Genomic DNA, 15,938 nt, shown 5'->3' on the forward strand with positions numbered 1-15,938 from the left:
TCGACGTTAATATAATCTAGAGCTCGCATGCGAAAGGGGCGACGATTCTTTCCGAGAGATGAAACATTACGATTGGAAGGAAATCGATTCGTAATTTTATTCCACTCTCTCTCTCTCTCCCTCTCTCTTTCTTTCTCTCGCACTCACCTACTAGAAAGCTGCTATATAAAGCTTCGGATCGTAACACCTATGCAACGAGCTATAACGAGTACAATTTGCATATGTACGTTATCTGTTTATACACAGAGATCTCAACATGACGCAAAGTTATCGCGAGAAACAAAAATATATACAGACATAACAAATATCAACTTTGCAATCTTATATATCTAACCCTGACGCGGCAGATATTCCGTTAATTGGAATTATTAATTTCATTTATTAATTAATCCCCTCTGACAAAAATTCCAATAAACATATTGATCAACATATAATAATTAATATGATTTATTGTATAGAGGATATATATATATATATATAAATATTAAGTAAATAAAAGAGAGAGAGAGAGAGAGAGAGAGAGAGAGAGAGAGAGAGAGAGAGAGAGAGAGAGAGAGAGAGAGAGAGAGAGAGAACGACGCGGGCGTCACAGACTCGAGATGAAACATCTCGATCGTTTTTCATGCTAGATACGTGTATTTGAAAGTACCCGCATGTATAAATAGACAATTTTCAAATGATAAAGAGAATTATATCCTGTACAACCTATACACAATCTATATATTTCCTCATATTGCTTATAATACAAAATTACGTACCCGCTCTCGTCCACCGCGATCTCCCGCCAGCCGCCATTACAATTAAGTGATCGGAGAAAGTCACGTGAGCGATGACGTCATACGATTTCTGGATAAAACAGAGAGACCACGACGTTACCGACTGTAGTCAAGCAAACTAATGTTTCTCGAGAGCTTTTTTTTTTTTTTTTAATATATTTATCTCGAGAGCGAAGAGAGCTGCGAGCGAGCTTCCGGACGCTCCGTCAGGATGACGTGTCGCGTCTGTTCCCTCATCCCGGGGCGTCTCGTTCCAGAGCCAGAGACGCCAGAGAGCGGGTTGTCTTCCCCCTCCCTCGAAGAGAGAGTCCCCTCTCCCGGAGCTTATCAAATATTTGTATAATTTGTAATTACGACGTCCCTAGATATATCGCCTCGTCGCCTCGAACGATGACGAATTTGGCGCGGCCCTCGTCGTTAGTCCCGTCGTACACTTTGTACATTGATCTCCCGGATTTGTGTGCTCGATACTATGGTGAAATGGCATAGCCGCGCTGACGTGCGGCTAGTATACGCGGTGGTCGGCGATCACGCACTCGTCGGAAGACGGATCTCCTGTCGTCTCGTTTTGGCTATGTCGTATTTGGTATGGATATATCTATATATATATATTTGTCTCTGACCGATCGGCGATGACACGCGAGGCGAGAGTTATCGTTTATTTTATCGCTCCGCGTGTCCAATTTTACTCTCCCTTTTTATCTTTCGACTATAGCCCTGTGTGATCTTCCTAATCAGATGAATACGGAGATAAATAAGGATCGGGAGATTTTGTTTTATCGATGCCGATGCAAACACATACACGTAACGTGTTGACGAATCTGTTGAATTTTTTTACAAATTATTGCGATATTTTTTCTTGTTTAGATAAACGAAGGATGGGTTGCGTCAGTAGTAGGACGAACGTTTTTCAAGTGATAAACGTGAATGACCAGAGTAAACCCATTGCTCGAGGACGTTTGGAAATCACAGAGATAAACATTATATTCCACCAGAATGGCAAGCAACAGACCATGTGGCCACTACGCTGTTTACGGCGATACGGATACGATTCGGAGCTGTTCAGTTTTGAGTCTGGCAGACGTTGCCCCACAGGCGAAGGCATATACGCCTTCAAGTGTAAGAAGGCGAGAGATTTGTTTAATCTTGTACAAACGAAAATTCAGGTTTGTGCAATTTCTTCCTCTTCAATATTAATGTTTCATGTATATTGCAGAAAACATATTTATTTGTTTATTAATAGGTGTACACGAGCAGTGGAGATGACGCACAGTCGAGAGACTCAGTTACGTCGCATCCTACTCCAGCAGTGCCAAGACTGGCAGTACAAGTAGAGCCTACTTACTTAGATCCAATAACATCTAATAGAAGCAACAGTTGCGTGGAGTCTAGAGTTAGTCATAGCCAGCAAAACGGTATCGGAAGATTGAGCAGTGTCGGAAGCAGCAGTGGTCCTATATCACCCCAAGGGACCGTGGGATCACCCTCGCCACCTCCTACGATGCCGCCTCCGCCACCGATATCTCAGCCTCATCCGTCCTCTTTATACGTCAATGAAGAAGTCTTGTCATCTGGCCTCACGGAGCACAATAATAACAAGAATCTTGGAAGAGCAGTACAAAGGTAGCGCATCAATTTAATCGATCGGATGAGACATGAGTGTAATAGTTGAGAATGTAATATTAATTAATTTTTATTCTCGTTGCAGATCACCACTACAGACCGTTGCGGTCGAGAATGCGATAGTTAACAATGGACTCGCAGAAACAGAATTAATACCCGTTCAGCCTAGTGCAGAAGCTACCAATTGTGACCCAGCGTCGCTGGCTAAGGTCCCTTACATGAATATAGACGTCAACTACAGTCCTATCTCGTCGACGCACAGTACTTCCGAAACGAATCAGTTCAAGGAGGAGAGTAACCCAGGCGGACATGCTTACATAAACGTAAATCCCGGACAGGACGTAGAGAAGATCCCTGTCAAGGTGCGTCCGCCTCCATTACCCGCCTTGCCATCGGACGCTGAGGAAGTCTCGAGGCATTACTACAATTTGGAGCCGTGCGAGATCCAGAATCTGAAGAAGAGATTCTCCGGCGCCTCGATAACCGAAAAGTCGCCCCTAGCCCCCTCCACGCCGACGGAATGTCCGACCAGGGAGATGAATTACGCGGTCCTGGATCTGGATAATAGAGATTCGCCCGCTGGGACGTCCGACAGCAACGTGAATTCGCCGCCGTCTCCTCCCGAATCTCCAAACAAGCCGCAAGTAGGCTACGCCACGATAGACTTTAAAAAAACGGTCGCGCTCTCGCACTCCGTCAATCCCAATCACGATAACGAAGGCTCGAGGAAGACTCGTCACAATTCCACGATAGACGATCTGGTGCCGACTCCGTGCAAGCACAATTCGTCAGTAAGTGAGTAACACATTTTATACTTCCTACAATGAGATCGTATTCCTCGCTGTTTTGGGGGAAAAAAAAGAGAAATTGGAAAAGATCGATTTAGTTTTGCTATGAGCTTCTGGAAGTCATTAAACTCATTTTTTAATTATTCATTTAATGAACTCATTAGGCTTTAAACTTTCGACATTTCTTAGCAAATTGGAGGCTATCATAGTATAGTTGATATATCGCGAGATATATTTCTAGCGTATGGATTTGTAAACAAATTTTCAGTGCATTTTATCAGAGCAACAGTATTCATAAATAATAAGTCTTTTTTCCAAGTTGGAATAAGGCAGCATAGAAAAAAAATGTTTTTATACATATGACATATAGATAAGTTTTTTAGTACTTCACACACAGATTTTTTACATTTAGCATTTTACAAACTAATGTTGGAGGAATTGGAAGTTAAAGTGCCCTAATCTTTTTCTGTAAATATCATAGAGATTAATATGGCTCAAATGATCGTAACGGAGACACAAAGTATGAAAATATATACGTAAAGAATATATATATATGAGTTTCGTTGAGAATCATAATGTAGTGGTTAATTTTAAGTGATTGCTGTCATTAATTAGTTATTGTATCTATCGCAAAGGTAACTGATAACAACAAAGTGTAAGTTTATAATACGAATATTTCTATGACTAAGTAATCACTTGAAATAAGATTGTGAGAGTGTCATATTCATTTAAGTTTGATACTTGTGATGCGAATGATTAATGATATTAAAAACAATACGTAGTTGATGCAAGAATTTATTACGTTCCAAAGATTATATATATTTTCGTTTATAGTAAAAAATTTATATACGATATATTTAGCATTATCTATTAAGATATCTTATCTATTAAGATATTAATGATTCAAGTTGATTTGGATTTTTAATTTTTTCTTCTGCTAGAGCTCTTAATCAGCTGTGTAATAAAATGCTGCAATACACATCCAAGATGTAAATAAGCATCACTTATGGAATACAAACAATAATTATTAATTTTTTTATAGATATGTACATTGTTATCTATTACATTTACAATTTATTATAAAAAAGTAAAATTTAAACCAAATACATCACATATGTTTACACATTTTTACTTTAAATCATAAATATATCTACAGAAAACAGATATAATCGAATCAAGTAAGAGTCTGTTTGTCAGTCAATAAAATATTTTTTGACACACACGCGCGCGCGCACACACATAGAAATACAATTACATTCACGTGTGTTGAAAGATACGTAGAAAATCTTGCATATTTAAAAAAAAACATTAGGTCTTTATTTTTTATGTAAATTGCATTCCAGTTCTTTCTCTCTCTTTATCTCCCCCCCCCCCTCTCTCTCTCTTTCTCTCTCTCTCGCTATAAAAACTTAGTTTGTGAGCCACTATTCTCGATAATTCAATCGACACGATTGAATTAAGTCGTAGAAATAACAAGTCTTATTTAAAAAGAAAACATGGTTTTCTTATAAAATGCACGGAATATCTCACCTATTTCTTTTAAAATGTATTGCGTTAGATTGCACCTTGCAGATATCTTTTCTGTAAAAATAAAAAATTTCTTAAGTGGCAGCGACAATAAGGAATTGTTTGCCATAAGAGCAACAAATTATCGAAATAATCGAAAAAGGAATAGTGTGTTAAGTTTTACATATCGTAGATACATATATAATTAATTTTATGCAATAGATATATATATATATGTAGAATGTAGATATGTGTCTGTTTTCTTTTCGCTATTCTCTATTTGTATGAAAAGGAATAACTTTTTTTATCATTATGTATATCATGTATAGCATATGTGATCTATTATGGGTTGAGTGCTCCTAATTTTATTTGTCATATGATTCATTCGGCCTTCGGCCGCGGGGTTTCCCGCGTTTGTCTAATTGAAACGCGTGCGATCACATGTATATAGATTCTTGTCTCCCGACAAGTATACATTGAGTTAATAATCATACATTTCTGCTTATTACGAATCGATAACTCGAAGGTTGTTATTGTTTGACGTAATGCTTTCGTTATTTATTACTGGTTATTTATATTATTGACGGGATTGCCTGATAAGATTTCCATAGGTCGCATTCCTTTTTTTTCTCTTAATACAACCGCATTTATCTAGTTTGCGTTGGTCTCTTTGGACTCAATATTTAAAATCAGTGTCTTCAGTATTTTTTTTCTCTTTGTTGAGGACAATTTGTTATGCATTTAAATTTTATATTATATAGGGAATATCAAAGAAATCTGCATTTCCTAATAAGTGACGCGAATGAAAGATGAAGATTCTTCTTTGTCTTCTCTTGTTCCAATCTTGTTTGCTTACTTTGGGGATTGCTTGCTCGATAAAATTCATTCTTTTTATTATATAAAGTTTTCTATTATTTATTTTATTATAATTTATCAATTAACGCCTGTATCGGAGAAAAAAGATAGAAACCATATCGAAAAAATTATCTAGTTTGCGTTGGTCTCTTTGGACTCAATATTTAAAATCAGTGTCTTCAGTATTTTTTTTCTCTTTGTTGAGAACAATTTGTTATGCATTTAAATTTTATATTATGCAGGAATATCAAAGAAATCTGCATTTCCTAATAAGTGACGCGAATGAAAAATGAAGATTCTTCTTTGTCTTCTCTTGTTCCAATCTTGTTTGCTTACTTTGGGGATTGCTTGCTCGATAAAATTCATTCTTTTTATTATATAAAGTTTTCTATTATTTATTTTATTATAATTTATCAATTAACGCCTGTATCGGAGAAAAAAGATAGAAACCATATCGAAAAAGGAGCGTGACACAATTTTTATCTATTAAGATCTCTTTTAATGATTATACATAAAATAGAATCGATATATTCGAACACTTGGATCAAAGACAGCGCGATATCACATGTTAAAATAAAAAACTTGAAAAATACTGTTCGATGATATTAACGTATTCACTGCCATATATTTGAGGAACAAATATATTAGTACTTTTGCAGTTTGTTTAAAAAATAGTTGAGATATAAAAAATATATATGTGTATATCAAATAATTAAAACTCATGTGATAATTTTTACAATGCATAAGTTTGAATAACTTGACGACATTATTCTGAATATCTTATTTATTGTCTATTTAGTCTATTGCATTAATATCATTTATGTGTGCGTGTGTGTATAATTTTTCAATATCGCGAATACTTTCAAATAATATACAAATGAATACTTTTAACTGAATTAATCGATAAAAGACTGAATTAAATGATAGTAGAAGGAAAGATTTAGTAAATCCAGAGAAAATACTTTACAAATTGTGGAAAGTAAATTTTTTATTAATGTACAATTTTAAATACTTTTTAATGCAACGAAGATTAAACGAGTGATTTCAGGCAATAACGTTCAACGAATCCGTTTTGTATAATTTTCCGCGATAAATCATATTTTGTAAATAGAATTTTTTTTCTGCAGGTTTTAAACCGATTAAAAATTGGTAGTGAATAAGTTAATACGAGATCTCACTGGCTTTAATGTTCAACAATTTTATACAAAAAAAAGAAATAAATTTGTCTTACATAAAAAACACTTTAGAGATATAGTTGACAGAATAAAAGAAATTTTTATTTATGATATTATATATATATATATAAATTAATTCATTATGTTATCCATTCAACTTTCTAATATAAATACACATTTTGTGTCAAAGTAATATATATATATTAAATTAATTATTATATGTGAATAAGCTTCATTTTAGTAGAAAGCGAAAAGAATTCAGGCCTATATATCAGTTTATGATAAATGTCAGAGATGGGCAAAATGTTAAAATTACAAAATTTCAAATTTGGCAGATCTCCTAGCTTTTCATCAATATTTTTCTAACTCTGAAACTATTGTAACGTTGACATCGTTAGAAGATATTTTCCGATTCTAAATAATTTTCAGAATATGAACAATAAAATATTAAAATATTGCGTGATGAAATGCCCATGTAGATAATGCTCATCTCTAACAAATATTATAGTATGTATCACGGAAAGATTCTATGTAATATATAATTTGTATAATACATGCATGCATCGTGGAGAGAGAGTTAGAACAATTAATGTTAATAGGAAATATACGACGAGAGAGTAATAATGTGCAATGCTTGGAATAGATAAGATTTTTGTTCTTCGCATAGTATTTTACAAACACAACAACAAACCTAATACAAAGGCCTCTGTTGTAAAAGAAATATATTTTTTCTAAATTATTAAAAATATACGGATTAATTCGTGTATCTTAATTTTCATAAATGTATACTGTGCAACATTTTTATATATAGCGTGGCCTATATAATTCTAACAAAATTATCATTAATGCTCAATATATTAAAATACCATGGATGTATACATTTAAAAAATGTACAATTATTTATCCAAAGAATCCATCTGTAAGAATGTATGGTTTAAGATATCTTAATTAGACGACACCGTGAATGTGTCATCGAGCTCTTTCGTTACAATAATATTCTTAGAGCCACATTAGCGGAGCCAAACATGAATTTTGATAACGCAATCCATACGTTTTCCTTGTGCCAGATTATTATGCATTATAATTGTGGTGATTTAATAAGATTAGGATTTTTGAAAATTTAAGAATTATAATTATTGTAACAACTACAGTAATGGAAAAAAGAAAATATTATCGAAAAGAAATATAAATGTGCATATCGAGCACATTACTATGGGATACGTTGTGGATTGTTTTGTTAATACGCAAGTAGAATGTGCCAAAAAAATATAAATCTGTTTTATAATGTTTCAAGTTCGAGTATATATATATATATATTCATGGTTTAGGCTTTGTTGTCCTACATGCGTTTTAAAAATGGCCGATAACAATGGCAGTGTCAATCTTGAATATGCAATATAGCAGCTCTGTTATAGACAAATACATCGAATTGAATTTCTATCGAAGGGTGTGTGTTTGTGTGTGTATAGACGTATGAATTGTATATGCTACACTAAACGCGCGTACTTTAATTATATGTGACGCTCATAAGAAGAAGCTTCTTATCGGTAGCAGCCAAAAAATTGGGCAAATGTGTCTCAGCACTCGTCGTACGACAGTATTAATAATTAATACGTATGCGTCTAGCACACCCCTTTTCCGGTTCCCTTTAAGTTTTACAAAATTCGTAATGATCTGTTGAAATATATATATGTTTTTAATATTGATCCGTTAAATAAATAATGTTATAAAAAATATATATAATATATATATATATTGCGCGATTAATATTTCGTACAATCATTGACAAATATTTTTTCTGCTTTTTTGTGCGATGCACAAAGAGATTTAAGATCGATGGTGCAAAATGTAAAAATTCACAGCTATGAGACATGTTTTGTAATGGATGTGTGTCGAAATGATCGAAGAAGGATTTGTACGTTCATTTCTATCTTATTCTATCCTATGTGCATGTAATAGGAAGAAGGCTGTATGAAATAGAGGGAAGACGTATTTATTTTTATACAATGTCTTCTTGACGTTTTAATGTAGCAAGATATAGTGAATTATATGTATTATACATTGTGTACGAGAGAGAGATTATTATTATATATAATATTTATGTTATAAAACTCTAACACACACAGCCTTCCAGATATCATGTGATATACTTTGAGGAAAATGGTTTATATAAAATCCGTTTATACTTATATAGCTATACATACGGACATGCTCCCGATTTATTCATTTCCGCGCTTTATTTTACAGATTGTATGGATTTATAAAATATACACTAATGTTATAAAAACTATCTCATTTTATTAATTATCCTCTTCGAATAATTCGGCACATGGATAAGTTTTCTATAGGTATTCGCTAATAATAATTCGAAATCGAGTCCTCAAGCTTCTCATTGTACTTCAAGATCAATTCTTCGTTCTCGAATTTATTCGTTGGCAAATCTAATTTTCCACTTGTATCTTCCTCGCGCGAATTCTCCGTTGTATCCCTTGTCTTCGTCGCGTGTGTTCGGATTCTCTTGAAATGATTCATCGGAACCGGCTGCTTCATCGTAAATCGTAAGAGGAATTATTTGTTTACGAGACTGAATCGTGGTGTCGACGACATCGACATCGTCATCTCCATGTCGGTGAGACTGTCCGAATCGCTTAGCTCATCTTAAGCGCCGAAGTGAACTTTAGAAAAAAAGCTGCGCGAAGATGCTTCACCCGCCTAATATAAGTCATCGCGTGCGCTTAATTGATCTCGATTATTCTCGCTCATGCAATTGGCTCGAAGCGAAGCGATACGATGAAGGAACGTTAACCTGCGAGACACTTCGCTTTCTCTACCAAAGTTAAACTATGCTTACGTTCGTCTTGCAGTAAAACCACGCGCTGCAAATGACTTTACTAATAAAAAACTCTATTGACAATACTTAGAAGAACTTTGACAGAACTTAGAAATAGTAAAAATAGTATATTTTTATCTATAAAAAATTGAACTATATTTAATAATCTTTTTTTATCGATTATTCGTTAACGCAACTTCTTCGAAGTTCGCGATATGACGCATTTGCGAATTAAATCACGTTGATGCTACGCCTATTAACTCGCTCTGCCTTCTGTAAAGTAATGATGACGGAAAAAAAATTTCGAGATTTGGGCCGAGTTCTTGTCGTTAAACTATACATGTATTTGTTTGATGCGAAACTGAAGATTTCGACGAGACATTGATTGAACGTATAATTAAAGTATCCAATGTATAAGCGTGTGCATGTCCGAAAAATTAGCTCTTTATTGAAATATTGATTTATAAGTAACACACTAACTATGAACACAGAGCGAAGAGAACTTTGGAAAAACTGTAGTAGTAATAATACAATAATGTGTTTTCCTTTTGTGTACAAAATAATCATTTTTCAGTCATTTATATATATATATATATATCTATATATTCCAAAACAAGTTGCTTCTATATGCACTAAATGATAGATTGATACAATTGAATTGTATCGAAGAAACATATATCGCAGCTTCAATTAAATCAAAAGAGAAATTCACTGAGACCACGTCGATTTCACACAAATCATATCTCCGCTAAAACAAAAAATACAATATATTATTATTCAACTTAATTACAATATATTATTATTCGACGACAACAAACGATATTTAGCGATACTTACCCGTTTATCTACTTCGCGATCTGGAGCCCGATCGAGATTTCGACTTGGTTCGATCTTTGGAGACAGACTTGTGTTTCTTGTTACGATATTTATCTTTAACACCGGCGCTCTTGCTGCGGGATCGGCTGCGCCGCGACGAGCGCGAGCGATTGCTACGGGATCTCGAGCGGGAACGTGAGCGCGAGCGCGATCGTGATCTTGATCGCGAGCGGGACCACCTAAAGTAAAAGCCACAATGAATAAAGAGTATAATGACCACGTGCGCGTTATCCTATACTATTACGAAACACTAGCATGAAACGTGAGACGTGGTTTCACTATTGTCTTTATTAGAACTCGAGATTACTGACTTTTACGTAGCACATACTATCTCCAAAATTAACGATTACGCGTTCTCGCCAATATAAAACATATTCCTGTTGAACCTTTAATATGTATATACCCACTTACGTGCATAAATAAAATAAATAAATATAAATATCTATATATATGTCATATATCTATGAAATGTAATTTCTTAAAAACATTGAAAATGTCTCCATATTACACAAATTTGTTGAAATGCACATTAGAGTATGTATAATATATAGACCAAATTATATAAAAACTCAGTTTTACTTATTAAGATCTACATAGTCTTTAATTTCTATTGGATAACTCTTCGCCCAACTTATTTCCATAAATATATGCAATTAACTTTAAGAATCGTGCAAGTTTATGTATAATAATGTAACACGGTTTTCTCTTCATTACGCGCATTCAAAAATTCAATTCACTCTGCGTCACCGTAATACATTAATCCATGTAGAATTATATACTTGACTGGTTCTACTTATGTACCATCCTGGTTCCCTGGGCTGTACTTATAGCAGATAATCGTGGATCGCGTGCGCGCGATGGCTACGCCGGGAAGGGAGACAGCGGACGAGCGCTTTTATGCAGATGAAATCACGAGAGATGAACGGAGATGAAGAGTGGCTAGAGATGAGAACGCTGAAAGTTTGTCTCTCAGCGATCATTAGGTATTACGAGGACGACGACGATGACGATAACGACGACGACGACGATGACGACGAGGACGATGACCGACGACGACGATGACTGATGACGACGACGACAACGACGACTAGGCAGAAATCACAGACAGCTGAACGAAGAACGCCGACGTGCATAAACTCTCGATCTAGATGGTCAGTGGATCGTAGTAGGACTAGTAGCCGCCGTGTCCGGCCCCCATGATTTTGCCGCGCTTTCTCGCTCGCAGAGATGTGCAGAGGGAAACCCAAAGTAGGTGGGGTGCTCTACGCTGTAACTACGACGCGCGGTGTGTGTGTGCGTTCACGAACACGTGAACCCAAGGCGAATCTCGCGCGTCGCGACAATGTCAGGGCGGCAACACACATTTCTCATGCGTGTGCCGCATGCTCAGCCGCAACTCCTATAAATAACGGGTAGTATTACGTTGCCGCCTTACAACCAGTTTCTTTATGTTTGTAGGAAAAATCTTTTTTTTTTCTCTTAATCATTGATCATCTGAATGACTTATCGATATTGGACCAATAATGCGACCTATGCGATCTTTTTGCATAACTATAATGACAATAATTGTAATACTATGACAGTCATTTGATCAAATAAGAAAATGTTTTATATGTAACAGTATAGATCACCTTATTAGAGATATATTAAATATATTTTTTGAACTTAATTATCTCCTAATTATTGAATGTCAAATAATTAAAGTATATTAAAGATACTTAAAATCTAAACACGACTGATAACATTTTTAAAACAAGTGTTAAGCTTGGATTATACTTAAACTTATATAGCAAGATATAAATCTATATCTTTCGATAACTATTCTATAATCCTTTCTCATCCTGCAAGTTATGTCCCCATACATGTACAAAGGCAAAAATTTGCATACAAAATGTAAACGATTCAATGTACAATCTTTTAAACATGATGTAAATTTAATATGTACAAATTTTAAAAATTGTATTTATATATACAATAAATATGAATATGAAATAATATATTATTTATTCTATTTAATAAGAAATTTTTAGGAGACTTACCTTCTTCTGCGAGAAGTCCTATGACGATGACAATCTCTAGCGTAGTGGCCCCTTTCGCCACATTCGTAACATTTATCTTCCGGATGAAAGGGTCTTCCGCTGCCTCTCCTAAAGGAGCTTCTATCTCTCAATTTCTTTCCATTTGACAGTTCCACACGAACACGTCTTCCGCATAAAGTACGACCATCCAGTCCTCTCACCGCATCCTCTGCATCTCTAGGATCCTCAAATTCGACAAAGGCAAATCCAGGAGGATTTCTGGCAACCCAGACATTTTGTAAAGATCCGTAGTAGGAAAACGCATCCTCCAATTCTTGCTTACTAGCGCTACTTCCCAAATCTCCCACATAGACTTTGCCATCGGAGGGATAACGTGACATCTAGACACACATATATGTGTAAGATTAAAAATTACAAACAGAATACTGATAAATAAGATAGAGGAAATCTACATGTAACTATTTTTTTTATCTCTTCATTATATTAGCTATATCTCTCTGTATATGTCAAGAAGTGGAGAAAAAGGGGAAAGAAAGAGAAAATTAAACATTTCATTTCATTATGGTTCTTTGAGATAAGAAATATAGAGAGTAATAAAATAACAATAACATTTCGTTAATTGAACATTTTTAAGACTGTCGACAACATAATTTTATACTCTTATACCTTGCTCATTTTGCTTGCTTCTCGTGAATTACTCTAGTAAATATGAAGAACTATATGGCAGAAACTATGCCGTATTTTTGCGAAAATATCGTAATAAAGCTGATATCCGTGATTAGCGAGATGGCTTCTCATGCACACCATATCGATTCGAGAAACAAATTACGAATTGATTAGAGAAACCGCTTTTCATAGAAGCAATTTTTCAATAGCGTTTCCACTACACGATATTTACGAGAATGTCCACCAATACCAGTGATACTTCATTGCGTTTCTCAATTTGACTGACCAATCCGTGAAAAGGACTTGGTTTCTCTATATCGCGATTTTTTTCAGGAATAGTATACCAACGACATCTTAATTAATGATAAAATACTAACAAAAAAATTTTGTTATCATCAAACGAAATTAAAGAGCACCGATATTATCGATAATATCGCGAGATTCAAAGCGCTAAACAATCAGAAAAATAGAGGAACTTGTCACACAGAAGAATGTTTTCTTATATCTCAAAAAAATTTGTTAAAAATTATTTTATTATTACAAAAATATCGATGGAGAATGATAAATAATTAGATTATTGATAATTGAATATATGTATATTTGATGTTACCACGGTTGTCATAGTAACGACGCGATGGAATATTTTGAGTATTTTGACAGTACATACTTTGACAGAATATTTTGAGTATTTTGACAGTGTTGAATATCATGTAAAATAGCATAACATGTCAAATATATAATATAGTGTGCTGTATTATATTATATAAATAATCTGTTAAATCGATTTATAATAATAATATTAATTTAATAATAATATTAATTTAATCATGAGCTCGATTTTCGGAAGTGGCAATAAAACTGATAACATTGTTATTTTTGACGTCTCGAAAAATGAAAGAAAATTGAACGACGATTTCAAAGTACTTCAACGAAAATTAAAAGCAAAGTGGAAATTTATAGAGTAAGTAAAAAATAATTCTCATACAGTTGTTTGTATATCGCATAAATTATACTACAAAATTCAAAGTTTTCTTACATTAAAATTGAAAATAAATTTATACTTAAAAAATAATAATATTTCAGGAACAACGAAGTGATATCGCAAGAATTATTGACAAATGCCAAGATTTTAGTATTGCCAGGACCATTAAGTAAATTTACCGAGCTTGAAATGAATTCCATTAGAACCTTTTTGAATTCTGGTGGCAATGTTCTTGTTACTCTTGGAGAAGGTGGTGAAAACAAATCCAACACAAATATTAACTTTTTACTAGAAGAATTTGGCATTATGGTAAACAATGGTATGTAAAATATTCAAAAAGAAAGAGAAAAGTATTCCTTTGAATATATATCTTCTTATACATATACATATATAAACTCATAAATTTTAATTTTTCTATTTCCAGATAGTGTAGCTAGGATGAGTTACAGTCAAACAATGCACCCTAAGGAATCTTTAATATGTCAAGGTCTGTCAAACAAGTCTATATTTCTAAAGAATCATGACGAATGCATGTAAGACAATCTTTTAATATTCTACCATATTTTTTTTACCAATTTTCTTAATGTATAATTGTTTCAGTGGTGTGAAATTTTTGTATCCTTATGGTGCAACTTTAAATGTAGTACAACCATCTGTCGTCGCTTTGTCCAGTGGATCAATTGCCATTCCGATGAATAGACCCATTTGTGCCTACCACTGTGTAAAATCTGGTGGTGGCAAGTTGGTCGTGTTAGGTTCATCCAAAATGCTAGCAGATACTTATATAGAAAAGGAAAATAACGATGCCTTGCGTGAAATGATTTTTGATTTTTTTGAGTTGGATGTCGCAGAGATAGTGGATCTTCATATAGATGATATAGAAGTACGTTTATATTAGTTGTATAAATTAATATAATTCAAAGAGAGATTACAGCTTTCTATATTCAGATATATAAAATCTATTTGCAATTGACAAAATGTTTTTTTATGTATTTGCAGTTTTGGGAATACAACTTTGTGCCAGATTTAACACAACAGGCAGATAATCCGAAAGTTTGCACGCAAGACTTGGATAATATCGATATTCCTCGCGAGTACACCAAGTTATTTAAACAGCATTTTTATTCCATAAATTTGAACATGATACCAGCTTGTATAAAAACATACGAGGCTTTAGGAGTGAAACATGAACCGCTTACTTTGATTCCACCTCATTTCGAGGCACCTTTACCTCCCACACAGGCTTCAGTAAGCATTGCAACTTGTGTGCCCAATTTATCTCTATTTCTAATTTATTAGCACACATAATTATTATGTAAATAACTTCGAAATAATCCTGTAGGTATTTCCTCCGAGTTTTCAAGACTTACCACCGCCTGCTTTGGAACTGTTTGATCTAAATGAAGCGTTTAGTTCTGATTTCTTGAAACTGTCCCAGCTCACTAATAAATATATGGCGACGAAGGACTTTTCAAACGATAAGGAGCTAGATCATTATATCAGAGAATTTGAAAGTATTATAATAAGGATAAACCATTCCGAGACATATACCGCCAAAGAAGTATTAAATTTTATTTTTCAGAAAATCTGCAGTTACAAAGCGACGCACGATTGAAATCTTTGTATAGGGGAATGTATTAAAATTTATCGCCGATTTTCTAATAAAATTCAATCCATTAAAAACAAGTATTTAACGAAAAAATTATTGCGTTTTATTTAAATTTCCCACTTTTTCATTTCTTCTTTATTTAGCGGCATCTATCGGCAATGTTTGAATCAAATTTATTTGCTTTCTGTTCGGATCTAGCGTAGCGTTGCTATC

The 15,938-nt window shown here is 34.1% G+C and overlaps 3 protein-coding genes across 6 annotated transcripts; 2 read left to right on the forward strand and 1 right to left on the reverse strand.

The window, feature by feature from the left end:
• Positions 1–1,018: 1,018 nt before the first annotated feature.
• Positions 1,019–9,062, forward strand: LOC145934724 (uncharacterized). Of its 2 annotated transcripts, none has more exons than XM_083035417.1 (4): positions 1,019–1,362; positions 1,492–1,942; positions 2,020–2,399; positions 2,485–9,062. In XM_083035417.1, the coding sequence occupies exons 2-4, from the start codon at positions 1,559–1,561 to the stop codon at positions 3,200–3,202; spliced, it is 1,482 nt and encodes a 493-aa protein (XP_082891543.1). In that variant the 5' UTR covers positions 1,019–1,362; positions 1,492–1,558; the 3' UTR covers positions 3,203–9,062. The 2 variants fall into 2 exon arrangements, with proteins under 2 accessions (XP_082891543.1, XP_082891544.1); XM_083035418.1 differs by having other exon boundaries at positions 1,644–1,942.
• Positions 9,063–9,873: 811 nt separating this feature from the next.
• Positions 9,874–13,402, reverse strand: LOC145934726 (serine/arginine-rich splicing factor 7). 3 transcript variants are annotated; one of them, XM_083035419.1, is made up of 4 exons: positions 13,135–13,397; positions 12,469–12,848; positions 10,391–10,608; positions 9,874–10,301 (listed from the first exon to the last, which is right to left on the reverse strand). In XM_083035419.1, exons 1-3 carry the CDS (start codon positions 13,141–13,143, stop codon positions 10,395–10,397), a joined length of 603 nt encoding a protein of 200 aa, XP_082891545.1. In that variant the 5' UTR covers positions 13,144–13,397; the 3' UTR covers positions 9,874–10,301; positions 10,391–10,394. The 3 variants fall into 3 exon arrangements, 2 of the variants coding, with proteins under 2 accessions (XP_082891545.1, XP_082891546.1); XR_014425095.1 differs by lacking the exon at positions 9,874–10,301 and adding an exon at positions 11,231–11,828 and having other exon boundaries at positions 10,472–10,608; positions 13,135–13,402; XM_083035420.1 differs by lacking the exon at positions 9,874–10,301 and having other exon boundaries at positions 10,466–11,828; positions 13,135–13,402.
• A 436-nt stretch (positions 13,403–13,838) lies between these two features.
• Ift52 (intraflagellar transport 52) lies at positions 13,839–15,780 on the forward strand. The gene is made up of 6 exons (XM_083035332.1): positions 13,839–14,095; positions 14,218–14,435; positions 14,541–14,649; positions 14,717–14,999; positions 15,116–15,364; positions 15,459–15,780. The coding sequence occupies exons 1-6, from the start codon at positions 13,962–13,964 to the stop codon at positions 15,729–15,731; spliced, it is 1,266 nt and encodes a 421-aa protein (XP_082891458.1). The 5' UTR covers positions 13,839–13,961; the 3' UTR covers positions 15,732–15,780.
• Positions 15,781–15,938: the final 158 nt, after the last annotated feature.

Source organism: Prenolepis imparis, unplaced genomic scaffold, assembly GCF_030444845.1.
Source record: "Prenolepis imparis isolate NDT839.2.m4 unplaced genomic scaffold, iyPreImpa1.0 SCAF_4, whole genome shotgun sequence".
Taxonomy (NCBI): domain Eukaryota; kingdom Metazoa; phylum Arthropoda; class Insecta; order Hymenoptera; family Formicidae; genus Prenolepis; species Prenolepis imparis.